At 54.3% G+C, this 22,397-nt stretch overlaps 1 protein-coding gene across 2 annotated transcripts; it reads right to left on the reverse strand.

The window, feature by feature from the left end:
- Positions 1–17,557: 17,557 nt before the first annotated feature.
- Foxj1 (forkhead box J1) lies at positions 17,558–22,283 on the reverse strand. 2 transcript variants are annotated; one of them, XM_087569404.1, is made up of 3 exons: positions 22,141–22,283; positions 20,969–21,635; positions 17,558–19,324 (listed from the first exon to the last, which is right to left on the reverse strand). In XM_087569404.1, exons 2-3 carry the CDS (start codon positions 21,464–21,466, stop codon positions 18,557–18,559), a joined length of 1,266 nt encoding a protein of 421 aa, XP_087425530.1. In that variant the 5' UTR covers positions 21,467–21,635; positions 22,141–22,283; the 3' UTR covers positions 17,558–18,556. The 2 variants fall into 2 exon arrangements, with proteins under 2 accessions (XP_087425530.1, NP_446284.2); NM_053832.2 differs by lacking the exon at positions 22,141–22,283 and having other exon boundaries at positions 17,565–19,324.
- Positions 22,284–22,397: the final 114 nt, after the last annotated feature.

The following is a 22,397-nucleotide window of genomic DNA, read 5'->3' on the forward strand; positions in this document are numbered from 1 at the left end:
CCAGAAAAAGCCAGCATGCTTTCCCAGCTGCCTCCCAACTCCTATCCTTGACCCTGCTAAATACTTAGTATTTAGGGTACTCAATAAATCTATGGCTAATGAATAAGAGATACCTGCACAAAAAAGCTAAATCTGAGGGCGTTGGGGACCGTCCACCGGGATATTTGTGTCCCAGAGAACGAAAGCAGGGGAGGCTGGAGTCCCCTTGAGGCATCCACGAGTCTCTCTGACATGAGTACCAACCACAAGCCCACAGGCGACAGTAATGTGTGTCCCAGGGTATGACAAACCCTCTTGTACCCAATGACCCACAGGCACCCACGCCCTCCGCCTTTACTTAGGGTAGGTCCAAGAGAGGCCTGTGGCTATCTGGGAGAGCATTACCCATGGGGGTAGATGTTGGTGGAGGCCACAGCAAGTGCTACCCACGGCACAGCTTGTATGTGAGGCTGGACGGTGGGCTGGTTTGCTTTTTGTCAATCCTCTATGGGTTCTGTTACCAGCTCCTGCCTCTAGCTTTCTGTCTTGAGTTTAGATAAACCATCTCTTAGTTTATTCCAAATCTGAGGGACCGACTGTTGGTGGGGCAAACAGCTTTACCCTCTGAACCATCTTTGCCAGCCCTGGGATGGTTGTGGGCCACCATGTGGTTGCTGGGAACTGAACTCAGGACCTTTGGAGGAGCAATCAGTGCTCTTAACCACTGAGCCATCTCTCCAGCCCCTTTTCTCTCTTTTCCTGTATGTGTGGTATGCTTGTGCGTATGAACCATCAAGCTCAGCTTCCTTTGAATCTTTTTTGGGGTGGGAGAGCTTTGAGACAGGGTTTCCCTGTGTAGCCTTGGCTGTCCTGGAACTTACTCAGTAGACCAGACTGGCCTCGAACTCATAGATCCATCTGCCTCTGGCTCCCGAGTTCTAGGATTAAAGGCGTGCGCCGCCACTGCCCAGTTTCTTTTGGCTCTTCCCCACCCCGCCCCACAGTTCATGTACGTATGTCTGTGCGAGGGTGTCTGATCCTCTGGAACTGGAGTTACAGACAATTGTAAGTTGCCATGTGGGTGCTGGGAATTGAACCCCGGGTCCTCTGGAAGAGCAGTCGGCGAGGAGCTGAGGACCGAACCCAGGGCCTTGCGCTAGCTAGGCAAGCGCTCTACCACTGAGCTAAATCCCCAACCCTGAAGCTGGCTGATCTTATGTTCAGACCCTGCCTGGACTACAGCGGGCTTTGTCCTACTCAGCTTTTCTACAGCTACAACAAAAACACCGTGACCAAAACGCAAGTCGGGGAGGAAAGGGTTTATTCAGCTCACACTTCCACATTGCTGTTCATCACCAAAGGAAGTCAGGACTGGAACTCAAGCAGGTCAGGAAGCAGGAGCTGATGCAGAGGCCATGGAGGGATGTTACTTACTGGCCTGCTCCCCCTGGCTTGCTCAACCTGCTTCTTTATGGAACTCAGGACCACCAGCCCAGGGATGGCACTGCCACAATGGGCTGGGTCCTCCCCCTTGATCACTAATTGAGAAAATGCCCTACAGCTGGGTCTCATGGAGGCATTTCCTCAACTGAGGCTCCTTCCTCTGATGACTCCAGCTTGTGTCAGGTTGGCTGCCTCAGAGTGCAGAGAATTAGTGTCTTGGGGTGCATAACCAAACCTGGTAACATCTGCAATGCAACCTACCCCCAGGGGACTCAGGGGAAAAAATCACAGAGAGGGAACGGAAGGGTTGTAAGAACCCAAGGACCAGGAAGTCTGTTGCTGCTAGACAGTGCCTTGTAGAAGTGACAGGGAAAATTACTCCCATGAAATCTCAACAATGTGGCTGCCTAGACCAGACCAGCAGGATGACACCAGTTGGCACACCGATGTGAGAAAGTTACCTTCTCACCCCTGGGGGGAGTTGGGGATGGTGGGGATGGTGTAAATACAAATACGGTACTCAAGAATGAAATTCTCAGATAGTTTAAAAATGTAAATATTAAAGAAGTTAAAAAGAGCCAGGTGTGGTGGCAAATGCCTTTAGACCAGGCACTCAGGAGGCAGAGGCAGGCTACCCGCTGTGAGTTGGAGGCTGACTTAGTCTACATAGGAAGTTAAGTTCCAGGTCAGGCAAGACTTCATGGTGAGACGCTATTTCAGAAAACAACAACAACATAATGAAAAAAGAGTGGCTAACATCCAAAACCCTAAGTTTAATCCCTACAGCATTCAGAATGCATTCAGGAGTTACCCAACGGTCCCTGGACACTGGGGGCCACTAGACATACGTCCTGCCCCTGTCCATATTGATCGATCACTTAACCCCACACCACCCACCCACCCAGCGCTCCATTCGGGGGCCACCCACACTATGTGCCCATCCATACCATACCCACTCATACACATACACACTTATTTACACACGTATCGTTTCATGTGCTCACACGTAGGTGCACACGAGCTCACACCTCTAGCTTTTCAGATTGCGCCTTTCTACTATTCTTCTATCCTGGGCTGGCTCTGGGACAGTGGAGGCTCTGGGAAAGGGGGCATTACTTTGCTGTGCCTCCCTGTCTCTTCAACTATGAGCTCAGAGCCGGGCGCCATCGCGGAGAGGGAGGCAGCGAGCTGGAGGTGACCACCAGGGGGCGCGCGCCGGTAGCGGGAGAGGGTCCTGCAGGCTGAGCTGAGGCAATCAGAAACGTCCTCAGGAACCCCGGCGAGGGGCCTGCAGTCCGGCCCCGGAAGCCTGCTGGGTTCCTTGCCCGCCCCGGATCCCGTGATCCCTAATCTCCTAGTCTGGTCGGTGATGCAAGGAGGTCAGCTGCTAGCTCTGACCTCGACTGCGTCGTGCTCACAACCTTGGGCGTGCTCCCACAGCCTGGGTACAACCCAGTTGCAATCCTGGGAGTGCTCCCATAGCCCAGTTCCAGCTCCCAGCGCGATTCCACAACCCAGTTGCACCTCCAGGCACGTTCCTGCAGCCCAACGCAGCCCCGGGGCGCTCCCACAACGCAAACACCAACGCGGCACCACGCACTGAAGGACAGGGTCCCTAGGGCTCCTGCTCCCTGAACGTGACTCAGCGCTTTCTCCTGCAGGCAGCATCCGGGTTTGCAGGGTTTGGCGTCGGGTTCAACCCACACATGGGGACAGGAGCTCCCTGGCTCCAGGCAGAGGGACGGTTGTCCTGGTTCCTGTGCAGGTTCACGAACCTAACTGGGGTTTTCAAATAACCTATCTGGGTAGGTAGCCGGGAAAACGGGAAAATCTGCTAGCGAAGAGACAGGACCCCTCTTCCCTGCTAAGACTGCAGAAAAGAAAGTCCCTTTGAGAATTTGGGGTTCACAGCAGGTCTATGTGTTGCCAGTCACAGGAGGGACAAGGCCTGTGGGGATTGGTTAGAGGAAAAACCACCACAGGGGAATAGCGCACCAGAGAGATACAGGTGCGTCCTGGATTTTGAAGGATGGGAAGGGTGGTTCCCAGGAAGGGATCTGCTCTGTGGGAAGTCAGGCAGAGATGTCTCTGTCTCCAGAGAAGTAAGAACACACAAGTCAGCTAAGTAAGATAAGACGCTGGAGAGCCGCTGACTGAGGCACGATGATGTTTTCCCCTGATCCTCCCTGCACCCGGGGGCAGAGGCAGGTGGATCTCAGAGTTGGAGGCTAGCCTGGTCTACAGAGTGAGTTCTAGGACAGCCAAGGCTACACAGAGAAACCCTGTCTCAAAATAGACAAAGAAGAATGTGGCTTCGCTGTGGCTGGGACACAAGTGAAGAGGCCGCACCAGTGCCTCAGGTACAAATGGAGGTGGCTGTGCAGAGACAGCCACATTCAAGCTGGGGTCTCTGGTGCTGCTGGATAGGGGTGGGGTGCAGGGACAGCTTGACATGAGCAGGCAGAAGCTGAGGTTTTCTCCTCCCCAGCACAGGATTTAGGGATCCTGCCACTGTGGTGGGAAATGGGAGGTCTTAGCCCCTTGATCCGTAAATACCCTGAGATAGGGGGTTCCAGGACCAAGGCTTAGTTTCACTCGGTGTGTTTAGGTGTGCCCCCTGCATACCCACAGAAGAGCCTTCCAGCCTGAGGTTTGTTGAGTGAATGAATGAACAGAAAGGCCAAAGAAAGGCATGTGCAGCAGCCATCGGTGTATACAACCTGGAAAGACATCGCACACCACCAACTGTCAATAATAAGGGCTGTTATCATAAATTTATAGTTCGTAGGACCATCTCTGCATGTAGCCCAGGCTGGCCTAACTCATAACCTTCCTCCGCTTCCATATACTACGAGGCCCGACTAATAGGGGCTTTACCATAAGGCCAGGAAAGAGATCTAGGTTGGGATATGAGGCCTGGGGTCCCCAGGCAGGAAGTGAACTACACTCCGTGGGACCCCCCTCACCCCCGGCTGGAAGCTCCAGTTCCGGTCTGGTTTTGCCATCAGGTCACTGACTCTTGCACTGAGGCCCCCACTCCATTGTGCTACATTCTCTACACCCCTGGCAGGTATCACAGGGAAGCTGCCTCTGCCCACTCATCCTGAACTTCCCATCGGGCAGGGGAGTCTGCGGTCGTAATAAAAAGAAAGCGAGGCAGATGCACACAGTGCCAGCGTGCCCAGAAGCCAGCCTCACCTGTGCTGGCATCCTCGGGTCCCTCTGCATCTCAGTGCCCACATCTGTAGGCAAGGCCAGAAGGATTCTGTGTCCCAAAGACTGAAGAGCACCCTCCACCCCCGGCTTCTATGATGCTACCCTCCTGCTACCGACCAGCGCCGTGTGTGGCCTCCCTGTCTAGGGATACAGGGCCTGCAGCTCACCAAAACCAGGTTTTGAGCCTGAGGTTTGCCAGAGGCCTGGGCAGCTAATGTGGTGACCTCCCCAAGCTTACGACTCGGCAGAAGACTTTCCCCTAAGAAGTGTTGCCAGGAGCCCCAAGGAAGGGGCTTTCTGTAGAGGAAGAACTTGAGCTATTGACCTTGAACTATTGACCTTGAAGAGTTGGGGCAACTCTGAGGATGAGGTAGGAAGGTGACAGTCAGCTCCCGACTGTAGAACCACCAGATAAAGGCTCAGGACCTGGGTGGACTAGGGGCTCCACGAGACTAAAGAAGGGGGAAAAAAGGGAAGGGAGGGGGAGATGAGGGGGTCAGCATGGCCGGCACGGCAGTGCCTACCCATAATGGCAGCACTGAGGAGGCTGAGGCTGGGTGACAGGCTCATGTGATTGTCAGTGTGTGTAAGGAATCGTCGAGGTCTTCTTGCCTGAGCTGCATTTGACAGGGTCCTTTGTCCCTTAAGAAGTAGACACACCTGCTGGAATTCACCTCCACACCTCCCTTAGCTCTGCTTTTCCCTTTGCGGTTCTGCTGAATACCCATGCCCGCTCTTTTAAGGACACCTTGACGTGAGATAGCCTACATGTGTAGGTCTTTCACCCAGCCCAGCCAAAGGAAACGCAAAGGATGGGGGGAGGGGACAGAGAAGGAGAGAGAGAGAGAGAGAGAGAGAGAGAGAGAGAGAGAGAGAGAGAGAGCGCTAAAGCCTTGTTCAGGGAGGTTCATAAAAGCCTGCTTAAAATAGCCCCACACTGGAAGCAGCTCAGAGGAGAATGGCTAAACAAACTGAATACTACTCGACCATAAAAAGGAACAAACTGGAGATGGCAAGATAGCCCCATGGGTAAAGGTGCCTGCAGCATAAGCTGAGGTCAATCTTCTGAACCCACATAAAGGTGGAGGGAGAGAACAGACATGGAACTCTGGCTTACACACACACACACACACACACACACACACACACACACACACACACACAGGAGACAGACACACAGAGATAGACCCACAGAGACAGAAAGACACACACAGGAGACAGACATAAACATGTACAGATACGGGGTTGGGGATTTAGCTCAGTGGTAGAGCACTTGCCTAGCAAGCGCAAGGCCCTGGGTTCGGTCCCCAGCTCCGAAAAAAAAAAAAAAAGAAAAAGAAAAAAGAAAAAAAAAGCATGCACAGATACACAAAGACAGACCCACAGAGACAGACAGACAGACAGACACACGCACACATACACACACAGGAGACAGACATAAGCACACACAGGCGCACAAAGGTAGACAGACAGACAGACACACACACACAGGAGACAGACATACATAGACACAGAAAGAACAGACAGACAGACACACACACAGACACACAGCTCCCTCAAATAAACAAACAAAAACCTGGTGGACTTCCTATCTGAGCTTTTGTCTTCTGTGACCTTTACCTCAGCGAAGAATGAGGAACAAAGGGGGAGAGAGAAGGGAGAGAAGATGGCATCAGATAAGAGATTTTAACAAATCTGAGCTGACAGTGGACCAGGCTAGAGTGCAAAGTTATATCACAGCACAGGAAAGGACTCCTGGAGCCTTCAGGTGGGGTGACAGAGAGAGGTCACATGGTTTTCTCCCCAGACTCTGCAAAAGGTCACAACACAGAGCTGGAGTATGGGTACTCAGTCTGTACCCAATGTCTTCCCATGCTGCACCCACACAGTCCGTTCCACAGCAGCTGAACCAGGCTCTGGAACAAGGGACTCCGGGCGCTGTGGGTGGGAGGGAGCACTGTGGGTGGGAGGAGCATTGTAGGTGTGAGGAGCACGTGGATGAGATAAAGGGATCAGACACTGGGCTGAAAAAAAAAAGACTGTTAAGTACATCCAGAGAACGGAGATCCAGATTCATTCCTTGAACTAGAAGGCACCCAGTGTCTACTCTTCTGGGAGTAAGCATGATCTTTTTTCTTTTTCTTTTTCTTCTTTTTCTCTTTTGTCTGTGTTTTTGAGACGGGGGTTTCTCTGTGTAGCCCTGGTTGTTCTGGAACTCTGTAGACCAGGCTGGCCTCGAACTCAGAGATCTGCCTGCCTCTGCTTCAGGAATGCTGGAGTTCAAGGTGTGTGCCACCAAGCCCAGCTGATTTCTATTTCTTTTTAAAAACTCTTTTCGAGACTTGCCATTGCCACGATGACCTTGAACTCACTCTATAGTAAGAGTGACCTTGAGCTTGGTTGGAATCATCCTGTCTCTCCTCCCAGGTGCTGAAACTGTAGACTCTCTCCGGCCCATCTGCTTTGTGTAGCGCTGGGGATCGAATCCAGGGCCCGTGCACACCAGGCAGTCACTCTAACAACTGAGCCGCATCCTCGGTCCCCAAAACGTAACACTTTTTTTTTTTTTTAAATCCCCAACCAACACGTAACACTTTTAAGACAACAGGTTTCTAACTCAAATTCAGGTAACCATAGAGTTTTCTTTTCATTTAAAAGTTAAAGAGGGGGGTTGGGGATTTAGCTCAGTGGTAGAGCGCTTGCCTAGGAAGCACAAGGCCCTGGGTTCGGTCCCCAGCTCCGGAAAAAAAAAAAAGAACCATTAAAAGTTAAAGAGGGGGGCTAGAGAAATGGCTCAGTGGTTAAGAGCACTGACTGCTCTTCTAGAGGTCCTGAGTTCAATTCCCAGCAACCACATGGTGGCTCACAACCATCTGTAATGGGATCTGATGCCCTCTTCTGGTGTGTCTGAAGACAGCTACAGTGTACTCACATACATAAAATAAATAAAATGTTTTTAAAAAAAAGTTAAAGAGACCAGGTGGTGGTGGCGCATGGCTTTAATCCCAGCACTCAGGAAGGCAGGAGCAGGTGTATCAGTATAAAAAAGGCCGCTTGCCCCCTCCTTTTTTCTCTCTTCCCCTCTTCCTTCTCTGCCCCTTCTCTCCTCATTCCCCTCCCCTCTCTCCACATTTCATGACCAGCCTCTACTCTCCTACACTCTCCTCTTCTCCCTCTCTGTCTCTGTCTCTCTGCCTTTCTCTGTCTCTACTCTCTCAACTCCCCTCCCCATGCCCTAAAAAACTCTACTCCATACAATAATCCGACATACGGCTGGTCCCTCAGGGGAAAGGATGCCTCAGCATGGGCCTACTGAGGCACCTCCTTTCCCCACACCCTACCTCACTGCACTAAACGTATCCCTGGCTTCCTTTTCTTTTCTATCATACACAGCAGCATTGAGGACAGTGGCCAAGGAGACTGGGGGGCTGCTGGACAGGTGTCAGCTAAGCGGTTGAAGGATTTGAGGTCCTGTGGTACGTTTGAGGGGTACCTGCACTGCTTCTGGGTAAGAACGGGGGTCCTAGGCCACTCATCTCCCACAAGGAATCATACTTTGTGTGCAGAACCCCAGGGATCCGGTTTCTCCTGGCAAAGACAATTACTTTGTGATGTCTGAGGCTCAGGGTACTGCTGAATGGAAAAAGTCTGTGTAGACTCTCCTTCCGGAGCCCAAATGTGTAAAAACCTGGTGAGTGGCTGACCTCTGAGTCCAACCCCCAGGATCCTCTTTGAGGCCTGGAATCTTAGCTGCCTGCTACCTGTCTGAATCTGGGCATCTGGAAATGGGAGGTACTGGGGTGCTGGCCATCTGCTCCCCTCCCCATCTCCCTTCCCACCTCACTCTGGTCTTCACCACACTCCTCACACCCCTCTCGCCCGCCAGCCCTTAGCTCCTGCTGTCCATCCCAGTGGCCTCGAACCCTCATCCTTTCTTACCATTTCTTTTTTTTTTTTTTCCTTCGGAGCTGGGGACCGAACCCAGGGCCTTGTGCTTACTAGGCAAGCGCTCTACCACTTGAGCTAAATCCCCAACCCCCTTTCTTACTGTTTCTGACGCTCTGAGATGTTCTTCTGCTGGGGGCACGGTCTCCCGTCTCAGAGTGCCTAACCAGTGTCTTCCATTCACTGCCTCCTACCATGGGTGCTTCTCTCCTCTAATCAAACACACTCAGATCTGCCCCTTCCAAAGGCTCCCTTAGGCCTGTCCCCCTTTATAGCGACAGCGCTTCCCGCTTCCCCTTACAGTGTTTGCCTTGCTGCTTGCTTGGAGGTCTGAGAGTGACTGGTACTCAGTACCCTCACCCCCTCTACTTCTGAGAAAAGGAGTCTGTCTGGAGGCGTAGGGATTTCCAGAGCCCTAGCTTCCTGCTGGCCACACTGAGGCCACTCAGCAGTACCAGCTCGGTGACTCCCCCTGCAGGGCAGTGGGCAGAGCAGGGACGCCAGAGCTCCCCAGCCTGCAATGCTGTGGTCTCCTTCTCCTGGGTTCCTCAGTTCTGTTCTTCGCCTAATAGTGACCATTCCGGGAGTTTCAGCCATGTTCCCTGATCTCAGTTCTGGAAGAATCTCTGTTTTTTATCATCATGGTCCCTATAAGGTGTCTGGGCCATGGGTCTGTTTCCTTCGGGTTTCTGGTGACTACCCACTAATGATTGCTCCTCTGAATATCTTGGGGGGCACTTGCAGGACACTGCAGAGGCACAGCATCTCCCCACCCCCGCCCCAGCTGGATCCATCTCACGTATTCATATAATTTTTGTTTTTGTTTTTGGTTTTTTGTTTTTGTTTTTGTTTTTGTTTTTGAGACAGGGTCTGGCGTAGCCTAGGCTGGGCTCTAACACACTCTGTAGCCAAGGATAACCTTGAATTCTCGATACTCATGCCTCTGCCTCCAGAGTGTTGGGATGACAGGCCCACACCACCACACCAGGTTGTGGGGTGCTGGAATGGAGCCCAGGGCCTCATACAGGCAAGGTGAGTCTCGCCCCAGTCCCAGCACTAACTATTCAGTTTTCCAAGACTAGATTTCATTTTGTAGCTCTATCTTCCGGAGTCCTACTGAGTTGTAGTGTAGCAGGAGGGGTCTGGAAAGAGCCAGACAGAGGCAAGTTAAGCGGACAGAACACTGTTTTGGTTGGCATCAGTCACCTATGACCCACTGCATGCCAGGGTTGTAGGTAACTCAATAAAAAGACTCTCTTTACAGGATGCAGATACTCGGCTGTCCTAGGGCTGTTCTGTGTGGGACTGGGTGTCCCTGTGCCCTCTGCCGGTCCTCCCCCTCCTCTCTAACCAACCTTCCCCTCTATCCAGCTGTCTCCCAAGACCTTCCTTCAGACAAGCCCAAGTGGAGCCTTTGATCGTGAACATTTGGGCAAGAGGTGGGGGTGGGGCACGGTTCTCTTTATGAGTGACTCGCACCTCTCTGGGTCCAACTGAGGGACAGTGCTTAGCTAATTTGCCTCTCCCTGATTTCCAGTTGAGGCATCCCTCAATGCCTTACTCCCACCAATAGAACTCAGGGTAGTGTGTGTGTGTGTGTGTGTGTGTGTGTGTGTGTGTCTATGTGTCTGTCTGTCTGTGTGTGTGTATGTGTGTGTGTGTGTCTGTGTGTGTGTCTGTGTGTGTGTCTCTCTGTGTGTGTGTGTGTGTGTGTGTGTGTGTGTGTGTGTGTGTGTGTGTAGTCCATCTGTCTACCTTTCCTTCCTCCCAGCCCATTCCAGTCACTTAGGTAGTCCCTACCAAAACAGGGCTATTCATTTATACATACATTTATTTATTTACTGAAAAGGGGGCTTGTGTAGCTCCTGGGTGACTTTGAACTTTTTTTTTCCGGCTCTGAGGACCGAACCCAGGGCCTTGTGCTTGCTAGGCAAGCGCTTTACCACTGAGCTAAATCCCCAACCCTGAACTTTTTTTTTTTTTTTTTTGGTTCTTTTTTTCGGAGCTGGGGACCGAACCCAGGGCCTTGGGCTTCCTAGGTAAGCGCTCTACCACTGAGCTAAATCCCCAGTCCCTACTGAACTTTTTTTTAATGATTTATTCATTTAATATATATAATTACACTGTCACTGTCTTCAGACTCACCAGAAGAGGGCATCAGATCCCATTACAGAAGGTTGTGAGTCACCATGTGGTTGCTGGGATTGGACTCAGGACCTCTGGGAGAGCAGTCAGAGCTATCTCGCCAGGCAGACTTTGAACTTTTGACCTCCCGTTTTCACCTCCCAAGTGTTAGGATTATATGTGTAGGCTGCCAAGTCTCATTTACTCGTGCAGGGGCTCAAACTCACGAAGGCCCCGAGTATGTTAGGCGAGTAGCATTATCAACTGAGCCTCGTCCTCCGTCCTGCCAGGTCTGATATTTAGCCAAACACCAGATATTGGGGCCCTCAGGCTCCTCCTGGATCTCCCCTGTCTTAGAATAGGATGCTGCCCTCTTACTTAGTGATTCCTTTGCTATCATGAAATGCCATGACCAAAGGCAACTTGGAGAGGCAAGGGTTGATTTCAGCTCACAGCCTGTAGTCCATCATCCAGTTCAGTCAGGGCAAGCAGAGGTCATAGAGGAGCGCCATTTAATGACCTGGTTCTCACTGCTTGTTCAGGCTGCTTGCTTATCTCTCTCTCTCTCTCTCTCTCTCTCTCCTCTTCTTCCTCCTCCTCCTCCCCCTCCTCCTCTTCCTCCTCCTCTTCTTCTTCCTCATCTTATATATTACATTCTGACTGCAGTTTCCTCTCCCTCCTCTTTTCCCAGTCCCCTCCCCCCATGACTTCCTCTCTCCCCAAATCTACTTGTTCTTTGTGACTTTTAAAAAGGGGCCAGATACCCCAGGGACATCAATCAAACATGGCCTATCAAGTTGCAATAAGACTGGACAAGGCATGGCTCCAGCTGCATATGCAGCAGAGGATGGCCTTGTTGGGCACCAGTGAGAGGAGAAGCCTTTGGTCCTGCCAAGTCTTAATGCCCCAGTGTAGGAGAATGTCAGGGCTGGAAGCGGGGCTGGTTGGGGAGGGGGAACACCCTCATAGAAGAAGGGGAAGGGGGAATGGGATAGCAGGCTTATGGATGGGAAACAGGGAAAGGGAATAACATTTGAAATGTAAATAAAAGATATCCAAAAAGAAAAGACTGGACAAGCAGTAGGAGGAATGGGTCCCCAAAGCAAGCAAAGGGTCTCTGCTTTCACTGTTAGGGGTACCACAAAAGCAACATCCTACACAACCATAACAGTTACACCCCACAGTCTGCCTGCTTTCTTAAAACACTCCTGGACCACCTGACCAGGGATGGCATCACCCACTCTGGTAGAGGTCCTTAACCTTCCTCGTGGTCCATTAATACAGTTCTTCGTGTTGAGGTGACTCCCAACCACGAAATTATTCTCGTTGCTTCTTCATAACTGTAATTTGTTTCTTTTTCTTTTTCTTTTTCTTTTTTTTGGGAGCTGGGGACCGAACCCAGGGCCTTGCGCTTCCTAGGCAAGCGCTCTACCACTGAGCTAAATCCCCAACCCCCATAACTGTAATTTAGCCACTGTTATAAGTTGTAATGTAGGGCTGGAGGGATGGCTCAGAGGTTAAAAGCACTGACCGATCTTCCAGAGGTCCTGAGTTCAATTCCCAGCAACCACATGGTGGCTCCCAACCATCTGTAATGGGATCCGATGCCCTCTTCTGATGCGTTTCTGAAGACAGCTACAGCGTACTCATACAAACAAGATAAATAAATCCTAAACGTAAATAAAATAAATTGTAATGTAAATGTTTATGTTTTCTGATTGAAGATCATTCAACCCCCAAAGTGGTTGCAACCCACAGGTTGAGAACCTCTCACTATGGGGCAGGGTGGCGGGGGTAGGGTGGGGAGGGCTCCCACATCAATCAAGAAAATGCACCACAGATTTGCCTACAGGCCAACCTGGTGGGAGCATTTTCGAATCTGAGGTTCCCTCTTCCAAAGTGACCCTGGACTGGGTCGGGCACAACTCTGTCCTGGTGACCTTGCGGCCAGGGTATGAATGGATGAATGGCTTACCTGCTGCTCAGATGTGTTTGGATGGAGCAGCCCTGGGTGCTGCCTCCTCATTCCAGCCCTACCTTCTGTGGCTCCCACAGTCTCTCAAGATGGCTGCAACCGGGCCCTAGGGGATTAGAGACCAGAAGGACCAGCTCTTTCCCTATCATTTCCTTCCTCCTCATCTGGCTCACGGCTTCCCCAGATGCTGGACTAGGGTAGCCTCAGTCAACACTCAAGGCCTCTCACGCCTCCTCCACAGATAAGGAACACAGATATGTAGGACCAGCAAGCCGTCCTCTTCCTTGCTTCTACAAGGCAATGCAGGCTAAGCTCCAAATTCTCCCTGGGTCTGGGTACTCTGGCCCCAGACCCTGCATATCCTTCGGTCAAGCCACGGCTTCTCGAGTTTTAATGCTCTCGCTGTAGGATAGGGCAGGACGGACCGCTGGTCTGCCCACGGCACTCCGCTGACACAGGAACAGGAGTGTGAAACTAAGATCTCCATCTGAAACCCACTTTACCCTCCAGTTCCTCTCCGGCATTGTGGGTTTAAGGAAAGCTAGAGGGAACCTTGACCCTGTATGAAGAGAGGGCAGAAGGAGGCCCGGCCACAGTTGGAGCCTATGGGTAGAGCTGGCAAGGAGAGAACATGGGCAGCTTCCTGACCCCAGCTTAGTTCCTTGGACGCTCTAGGAGGGCGACTGGCGGTTTACGTTGTCCCTGTTACCGTTTGGTTGGTTGAGACAGGGTCTCTCTACATAGCTCTGGCTGTCCTGGAACTTGCTATGTCGATCAGACTGGCCTCAAACTCACAGCGATCCTCCTGCCTCCCAGATGTACTGCCATGCTTGGCTAAGCCTACACTGCCCAGTAGTCTCAGACAATCCTTTCATCCCATACTCACTAGGCCTAACCCTGCCTAGCTTCCAAGATAACTGGGATGGATCCCGGGAGCATTCAGAGATGGAAGCCTTAACAGAGGTGGATCCAGACAGGATGGGCTGATGGGGGTGGCAGTGGCAGGCCCTGTCTGGTTCCTGGGGCCCTGCTTTCTTAGGAGATGGACAGAGCTGCCTCTGGGGAAAGAACCTTGGGCCTCAGAACTGAGGCTCCCATTCTGCCTCAGACAGACAGGCCAGCTGGGGAGCTTCAAGGGTCCTCGGGGCAGGCCCTCCATTGTCTCTGATTACTGCTGAGTCTGAACCTGACCTCGCCAGAACAGTTCAGGGTCCTTGGCTTCTGAGGATGTCGTCCTTTAAGGTGTCTTTGCCCGCTCAGGCCCCAGCTTGCCTGCCTGTCCAGGTGGCTCTGACCTGTCTCACCCAGGAGAAAAGGGATGAGATGGGTACGTGTCTCCCAGGAGGGAGGCAGCTGTCCCCCCCCCCCCCCACCACCACCTAAGGCTTCTGTGTACTTCATCTCCTGCTGAGCCACAGTTGACACTATTTAGCACACCCCGGGCATTGTGGCCTCCCAGAGTCCCCCTCCCCTTCCAAACATCTCCCCCTCCTGTGTCACCTGTGTTTTCTTTTTCCTCACCCAAGAATGTGTCTGCAGGACCTGGGCTGCTGTCCCATCCCTTTGTTAACAATGCTGCCCTTCCACTCCTCACAGAACAGGCCCAGGCCTGCCCCTGGGGCAGCCATTACCCCCTGCTGGAGTCCTTATGCACCTGTTTACCTTTGGGTCTCAGCCAAGGACAGAGCAGAAGCTACACCTGACCAATGCCCACTTCCTGTCCCTGCCCTCCTGGCTGCGCAGGGTTGGGGTGGGGATCCTTCCCGTCTCTGGGGCCTCTGAGGTCGAGTTCAGCTGTGAAGGGGGGGTCTGGCTCCATTGCTTCTGAACACGTTGAAGGGCAGGGAACTTCCGGATGAGAGTCACCAGGCCCTACAGTGTCCTGTCCCATAGAACTCAGAGCCAAGAGTGGGAGGCTCCAAAGCTCCACGCTTGTAGCCTTTCTTCTGGCCACCCTTGTCATGTTCCCAGCCAGCAGTGGAGGGGATACACGGAGGAAGGAGAAACTGGAAAAGAATGGAACAGGAAGGCTGGTTCCTTGCTTTGGAAAAGGGCTTTTCGCCCCCAATACCTAGAAAGAGATGGGTTCAGAGAATGGCAGCTGCAAAACGGGCGTTTGAAGTCTAGAATTAAAGACAGGGCGTCCGGGCTGGTGGTGCAGGCCTGGAATTACTGATGCCTGGGTGGTTGCCGGCAGCAGGAAGGTGGAGGTCAAGACCTGTGTGGAGGGCAGAGTGAGTGGCTGTGGAGCTAGCAACCGAGTGAGGCTGCGTCTCACAAAGGAAAAGGAAGCCCAGTAGGGGGCTGGAGAGATGGCTCAGCGGTTAGAGCACTGACTGCTCTTCCAGAGGACCTGAGTTCAAATCCTAGCACCCACACGGTGGCTCACAACCATCCGTAATGGGAACTGATGCCCTCTTCTGCTGTGTCTGAAGACAGCGACAGTGGACTCATATAAATAAAATAAATAAATCTTTAAAAAAAAAAAAAAAGAAAGAAAAGAAAAAGTACAGCAGGATCTGGGGAACCCAGCTCAGCGGTCCGGAGTGCTCACCCAGTACATGTGAAGTCCTAGGTCCGAACCCTAACCCAACGCCAACCAAATCAAAAAATATCAAACAAACCCATAAGCATTGTGGGAAAAAAAAAAACCAAAACGGGACCGACCGTTCATGGACTGCTGTGCACAGACCAACTACCCTGGGAAACAGCGCCTCGAATAATCCATCCAATAAATAAAAACAGGACCCCAAACCTGCCTTGTGTCTAGCAATCCGATTCCTGCATATACGAGGAAGAGAAGGAGCCCGGAGAGCCGGTGTCCTGAGCGCAAAGCTACCTAGCCCAGAGGCTGTCAGAATAGGCAGCTGAGTTGTAGGCCGCGGATGCTGGCCCAGCGAGGCGCTGTCCGGCAGACCGGCACCGTTTGAGGAGTTCTGTGGACTGGGTGGAGTTATGTATGTCTCCTAGTTTTAGGGAAATATGTGCAAAATGCTTAGTGGTCGTGGGCGCCGCTGTGCTTGCCCGTTAGCACTTAGCGACGCTACCTTTATTGTGGCTGAGATTATACTGAGCCTAGGAATGAAATGAGGTTTAGGAGATGGCTCAGGGGCAAGAGGGCTTGATCTGAGGTCCTGAGTCGGTGTCCGGAGGAGAACCCACGTTAAAAGCTGGGCATCGCCACAACACACCTAACTCCAGCCCTGGGGATGGAGACAGGTCCTTTGCAAAAGAACCCAATGGCCTACTGGCCTAGCACAGTGAGCTGTGGTTCCTTGGGAGACTCTCTCCCTCAAGGTAATGAAGCAGACAGCAATGGAGGAAGACGCCCACTGTCCTGCTCTGAAGAAGACAGGAGCCCCACCCTACCCACCCCCACAGCACATACCCTTACAGTAGAATTATGCGGGGACTTAAGGAAATCTACACAGGGCCCATTAGAGATTCTGCTCTGGTTGGCCCACGGTGCAGCCTGGGCGTCAGAATTTTCAGGAACTCTGGAGTGAACGTCAAGTGTAGCCAAGGGCGTGCCTTGCTCTGCTCTGCATCTTTAGTCTTTGGCCTTGTATTCCAGCAAGGGGAGGTTCTGCTTTGCCCCAGACATTGCCTCTCTTCTTCCCAGCAGAAGCCTGGGGCAGGCAGGAACTCGCCCCACTGTCAATCCAGGGTGTGCCCACATTGGCCAGGGCCAAAGGCTGATCCTAGAAGCTGATGGAGAAGGCTGGGGCTGCCTTTGTTCTTTTAGTGTTGTGGTCTGTAGAGAGGAAGGGGGGTGGGGGTAGGGAGGAGAGAGAGAGAGAGAGAGAGAGAGAGAGAGAGAGAGAGAGAGAGAGAGAGATGGTAGAACAGAGGCTTTGGTGGGGGACAGCTCCTTCTGTGTGCTGGGTGAAGGGATGGGCTCTGTGAAGGCCCAGCGGGCCTGCCCGGCTCAGTGTGAGCCCTTCTGGAATATTTGGAATAATTAGCAAATGAAAGCATTGAGTAAAGCGGGGAATGCCAGCCTGGCCTGGGGCCAGACTCCAGGACCGAGGAAGAAAGAAAGAGGGAGCGGTGGAGGCTGGGCAGGCCTGCTCTGGCCGCACTGGGCAATGCCTTTTCTCTGCACATCATTCCTGTGGGTGCACCTGTGTGCTGGGCAAGCTGCTCACAGAGAGGGGCTGGGTGGACACAAGGATGCTATGTCGGGTCGAATTGGGTGGTACTGATAGAGAAATGGGTCTCAGGCAAACAAACCTAAGTTGAGGGCCCCATCCAGACAGGAAGCCATCCTGGTTTGCTGGTCAGAGCTCTGCTGGCCTTCACAGTTGGGAGGGAAAGTCTCAGCACTGACTGAGCCTGATTTTAAGGCGGCCTTCTGCCTCCCTAAGCCTGAGCAAGCTGGGTCCGGTAAACACACATCAGGGCAGGATGTGGGGCCTTGGGGCTCCTCTAACCTCACGCCCTGTCCCTCCAGGGAAGGACCCGGGGAGGCTATTGCTGGAAGGAGTCCCGGGACTCTTGGGCAGGCAAGCCTGGGCAGGCCCTCATGGTGGGGGACGGCTTGAGCCAGAGAACACTGTGAAGCCTTGGGGTGAGGTGGGGCCAACCTCCTCCCTGTCTCCTGTTCGGCTGGGCAGGTGGGTCCAACTGTCCCATTGTGCACATGGAGACCCTGAGGTATGAATGGAAGGGACCCTGAGAATGCCACCCTTGGCCCTTTCCTCTCTAGGGACCTCCGTAGCTTGAGGTTAGGCCTTCTATGCACCCTTTCTGTCTTGTTTTCCTGGCCGCTCCCCATGTGATATGGAGAAGAGATACATCAGCCCTTCCCTCCCAAGCTCCCACACGGGCTCTCGCCCTCCCCACGGACAGCTGGAAAGAACGACCACGCTCAGATTTCTTTTTTAAATTTTATTTTGAAAAAAAAATTTTATTGTAAAGAACTTTACATGAAAAAGGTTAACTTGCTCCACGTGGAGGGTAGATACAGGCTCCAGCCCCAGGGGTCAAGGTGGAGCAAGACCTGGTCCCCCCCAGTGCAGACAGGGGCCTAGGGTTTGTCCCCTTCCTGGTCCCAGTGTTTCCAGTAAGTCAGGCACCCCTTCCCCAGTTAAGTCTTAGCTATAACTACAGTCGCTATATTAATCTCTCTCCCCCCCCACCTAGCAGCTTGGCTGCCCCTGCCCCAACCACCCCAAGCCCCAACTTCCTGTTGCTCTCACCCTCAAGTCAGACTCAAAAGCTTGCAGCCTCCCTTCACAGGCGTCGGGCCAGGAGAAGGCCCCAGAAGGCTTAGAGACCATCTCACCCCACCTTGCTGCCCCCACCTGGTTTCTGCCTCCTCTTTCTGTTCCCTTCCCCAGTCCCCTGCCCTCGCTGTCCCTGGCCAAGGCTGCCAGGGCCCCTGAGAGAACTCTGCCGGGAGGGGCCTCCTGGGGGTTAATTTGTTATCCTCTAACGAGCCATTTGTTGTACCTGGGAACTTTCTCTGGGTAGGGACCTGGAGAAGCAGCAGAAGTGGGTGAGGTGAAGCTTTGGTGAGGGCCCTGTTCAGTTCCTCCCAGGCCCGGTAGGTAGGACCCCTCCGGGCTTCGGCTCTCGGAGTACAGGGGGGCAGGCAGGGGCAGGGGTGCTTTTGCCAATTCTTGGGCTTGGGGGAACACGGGTGGATGAAACACTGTGTGTATGGGGGTTGCTGATGAGGGGGAGGCAGTCCCCAGTTCCCAGTTCTTCTGGGCTTGGATATGAGGACATCCCCAGCTGGCAGCAGTGTGGCCCTCCAGCGACCTGGCCCAGTCCCTGCCTGGGTGCTGGGATGTCCAAAGGGCCTGTCTTGGGAGGCAGTTCTGGGCCCTGACTTGAGCACTGTCCGGAGATGGGGTGGGGCCTGACCTTTTATAAGAAGGCTCCCACACTGGCCCAGTCCTGCAGGTCAGCGGCCAGGGTGGCATCCCCTGCTTCAAAGAGGGGTTCTGGGGGCAGGCAACCACTACTACTCTCGTCCCAGGGATGCTGGAGGAAGGACGTGGCCAGGAAGGTCTCATCAAAGTCCAGGCTGTCAGTAGCCTGCTCCACTGGAGGGCCCCAGGTAGCAGGACAGTTGATGTGGCGGCCATGGACTGTGAGATCCACCTCTCCGTGTGAGCTGGGGCTCAGCGGGGGGCTTAGTTCCAGACCCTCCAGTGAGCTCAGCTCCTCACCCAGTGCGCCAGCCTCGAAGATGGCCTCCCAGTCAAAGTTACCTTTGAGGGGTTCCAGCTCACCCTGCTCCTCCTGGGTCAGCAGCAAGGTGCTGGGAGGCCGCAGGACCTTGGCCACCCTCTTGGGCAGCGGCTGCTTTCGCTTATGCCCCAGCCTTCCCTCTCCTGTGCCCCAGCCTCCCTCCCCTGTGGCCTCCTCAAACTCCTGCAGTAGCTGCTGGGCCTCCCTGTTCACGGTCAGAGGCCCACCCCAGGGGGCAGTGCTGGGTTCCTGGGCGGCCTGCCGGGCAAAGGCAGGGTGGATGTGGACCGGGGGCAGCCTCCGCTTCTTGAAGGCCCCACTGAGCAGGCGTTCTGCATACTGGGGGTCGATGCGCCAGAAGCCCCCCTTGCCGGGCTCATCCTTCTCCCGAGGCACTTTGATGAAGCACTTGTTCAAGGACAGGTTGTGGCGGATGGAATTCTGGGTACAGCGAGAGAACAAGAGAAAAGGCATCGGGGTCAGGGGACCGGCAGTGAAGTGGCACCGGGTGCTCCTCCTGCATCCTCCCTGCAGACGGGGTGGGGGGGGGAGGGGCGGATCAACCCGATGCCCTGACCAGGCAGCTGTAGCTCTGGGACTCTGGGACACCAGCCACAGGGTATGAGGAGCCCAGAGTGCTGGGGAGGGAGGGGGACAGGGAGGGGGCTTTTGTTCCCTGTTGCTGGGATATCTGCCTGCTCAGTCATCCGAGCTCCGAGCCACAGGGTGGCTCTCTGTACCACCCTCTCTGTCATCCTCCCTCCCTCTCTCCCTCCCTTACCCTGTTGCTTGCAGGTCCTGGCCAAAGCCCTTAGCTCCCCCACGGCCTGGACTGCCATCTCCTTTGCCTGGCTGGTTCCCTCTGTTTGTGAAGTGGGTGGGTTAAGGGAGGGGGCTGGGTGACCAAGGAGTGTGTGTGTGTGTGTGTGTTGGGGGGAGATTTAGTGACTCCTTGTTTGTTGAGCCAGCTGCTGGCCTAGGCCTTCAACCCTCTAACCTCCTCCCCCCAACACACACACAACCTTCTCCTCCCACCCAAACCTCAGTTGATTATTACCCAGCCAAGTGCAGAAGGCTCCTTTCTGGGACCCGAGTTGGCAAAGGCCTTGAGTAGGGGAAGATGGGGATCTTCTGACCCACGGTTAGGGCCCTTTTGGAATGGCTCAGGACTGTGATCCTGCTCCCTGCCCCTTGGCCGCCTTAGGGAAGAGTGCACAACCCCAGGCTTCATCTCTAGCACGTGGATCTTGATATCGGAGGATGGCCAAAGTGCTGTCTACTGAGCCTTATCTTACCCTATTCACGCCTGGCAGCTTAGTTCTGCTCACACCACTTTGGTGTCCGGGGGGCCCAGACTACGCTAGCAAGGCCGGGGAGTGGGTGCCCCTTTGGCTAACAGGGCTGGGGTGTTTACACGGCATTCTGGCCCGCTGGCTGCTCTGTGCCAGGTCCTGGAGACTTAGAACCCGAAGCCACCACTGCAGCTGCAGCAGCGCCCCTGTGGAAAGCACCAGGCTCAGGTAATTGCCCCCCTGGGGAGGCTGGCTGAGGAGGTGGGGGTAGAGGCAGGAAACTGGGGAGGAGTTGAGGTGGGAGGCTGGGTCAGTGGCTTTAGGATGACCTCATGACCCCTGCTCCTGGATCAGGTGATCAGTTGATCTTTGTAGCCGTAGGGCTCATCTCTGCCTTACTCTCTGTATCAAATGCAAAAGGTGGGGTGCAGAACCTGGCAGGGCGGCCGCCTGGCTTCCATTTCAGAGTCCAGTTCGGACAAATTCCTTGGGCGGAACACTGTTTAGGAATTCTTGGGACATGGGACATGAATGTGCTTTAGTGTTACATCCCACAAAAGGCTACACTGAGCCCTCCCGGTCCCTCTTCTCCTTAGAACTTCATCTGTACCTCCAGGGCCCTGGCGCCAAATAGAGCATTTCCAGTAGCTGGCAGGGTTCAGGCCTCAGGAGAGGCCTGACCTCACAGCCAGGTGCCTCTTTGGCCTTACAGATCTGGTATGCCTGTCTGGCTAAGTGCCAGAAGGAGGGCGTGAGGAGGGAGTGGCCACCACCCGCACCTCTTCTCCCCTACCTGCCAGGTGGGGTCAGCATGGCGGAAGTAGCAGAAGTTGTCCGTGATCCACTTGTAGATGGCCGACAGAGTGATCTTGGTGGCCTTGCTGGCTTGCATGGCCATGCAGATGAGAGTGGCATACGAGTAGGGCGGCTTCACATGTGGGTTGGTGGCATAGTCCACGTCGTCAGGGGGCGGGGCCTGCAGCCCTGGGGGCGCGCTTCGAGATGTGCACGACGATGTGGGCTTGCCGGGTGTGTGTGGCTGCCCAAGGCAGGCAGGGTCTGCCGCCAGCGGTGACCCGGGCGCCACCAAACCCGGTACTTGGTGGTAGCCATGGGGGTCGGTGCCTCCCGGGGGAAGAGTGGGGGCCTTGGCGTTGAGAATGGAGAATTCCTGCAGCCATTGCAAGCTGGTCAGGCTGTCATCCAGGGCGTCCGGCTCCTCCATGCCACCTTCCGGCCCGGCCTCCTCCCCGGGCCCCGCTCCGCAGAGGCGCAGCCAGCTCTCCGCCATGTCTGCGGGGACTCTTCGAAGGGGCGGTCAACATCCACAGGCTGAGCCGGAGTGGCCCGCCGCGCTCTCCAGCCCGCTGGTGCCCCAGACTCCAGTTACTCAGTCTCCAGAACACTCACTTCCATTCTGCGACCCCGGGGGTCGCCTCCTCCGAACTCGAGTGTGGGGCCTGCGGGAGCACCACGGAACTGAGCACTCTTCCCCTAACCCCAGAGGAAAGAGGCGCCTTACGGGGTAGGCCCTCACATTCATCCACGCAGCCTGTGGAGAGGTCAGGTTAACACAGGACCCTGGTCTGAACCCGCGTCTCCACCTCTCTCCATCTGCCCTTGGAGGGTTCGTTGATCACAAAGAGGGAAGAGGGAAGGAAGGCCCGATCTAATTCTTTTTCCCAAAGAGTGAGAAACTAAGATCACACCCCAATAGTCCAGGGGGACAGTACGACGCGGATGGGGCAGAGTAGGTCATCTGATCCTTGAAAAGAGGTATTAGATGAAGGGTCCCGGGAAAGGAAGGTCACAGGACCGAGTTATGGAGGGGCAGGAAGCGATCTCCCGAACTCCTCAGATCTCATTTACTGGCCCCACTACTTCCGTGGGCGAGCGATGGACTGGATAGTCAGCAGGTCCCGGCGCCCTCCCATCCCGTGGTCCACAGCCCTCCTAGTCCCTTACCTGGCTCAGAGCGCAGCCGGCTAGAGGAAGGTTCTGGAAGAAGTTCCTCCCACCTCCCGCGGCTCTCTGTCCCCAGCTCGAGGGCTCTGCTGGCGCCCCTCGTCGCGCCCCCCCCCCCCTCGCCCGACGGCGCTTCTCTGAGCGCCGACGGCCCGGGGACCGGCATTAAGTAGACGCTCCGAAGGCTTCTCCTGCTGCCATGGCGACGCCCCGCCCCCATAAACAGCTTCCGCTGCTGTCATTGGTCAACACGTCTC

This window comes from Rattus norvegicus, chromosome 10 (genome assembly GCF_021556685.1).
Source record: "Rattus norvegicus strain SHRSP/BbbUtx chromosome 10, alternate assembly SHRSP_T2T, whole genome shotgun sequence".
Lineage (NCBI taxonomy): Eukaryota > Metazoa > Chordata > Mammalia > Rodentia > Muridae > Rattus > Rattus norvegicus.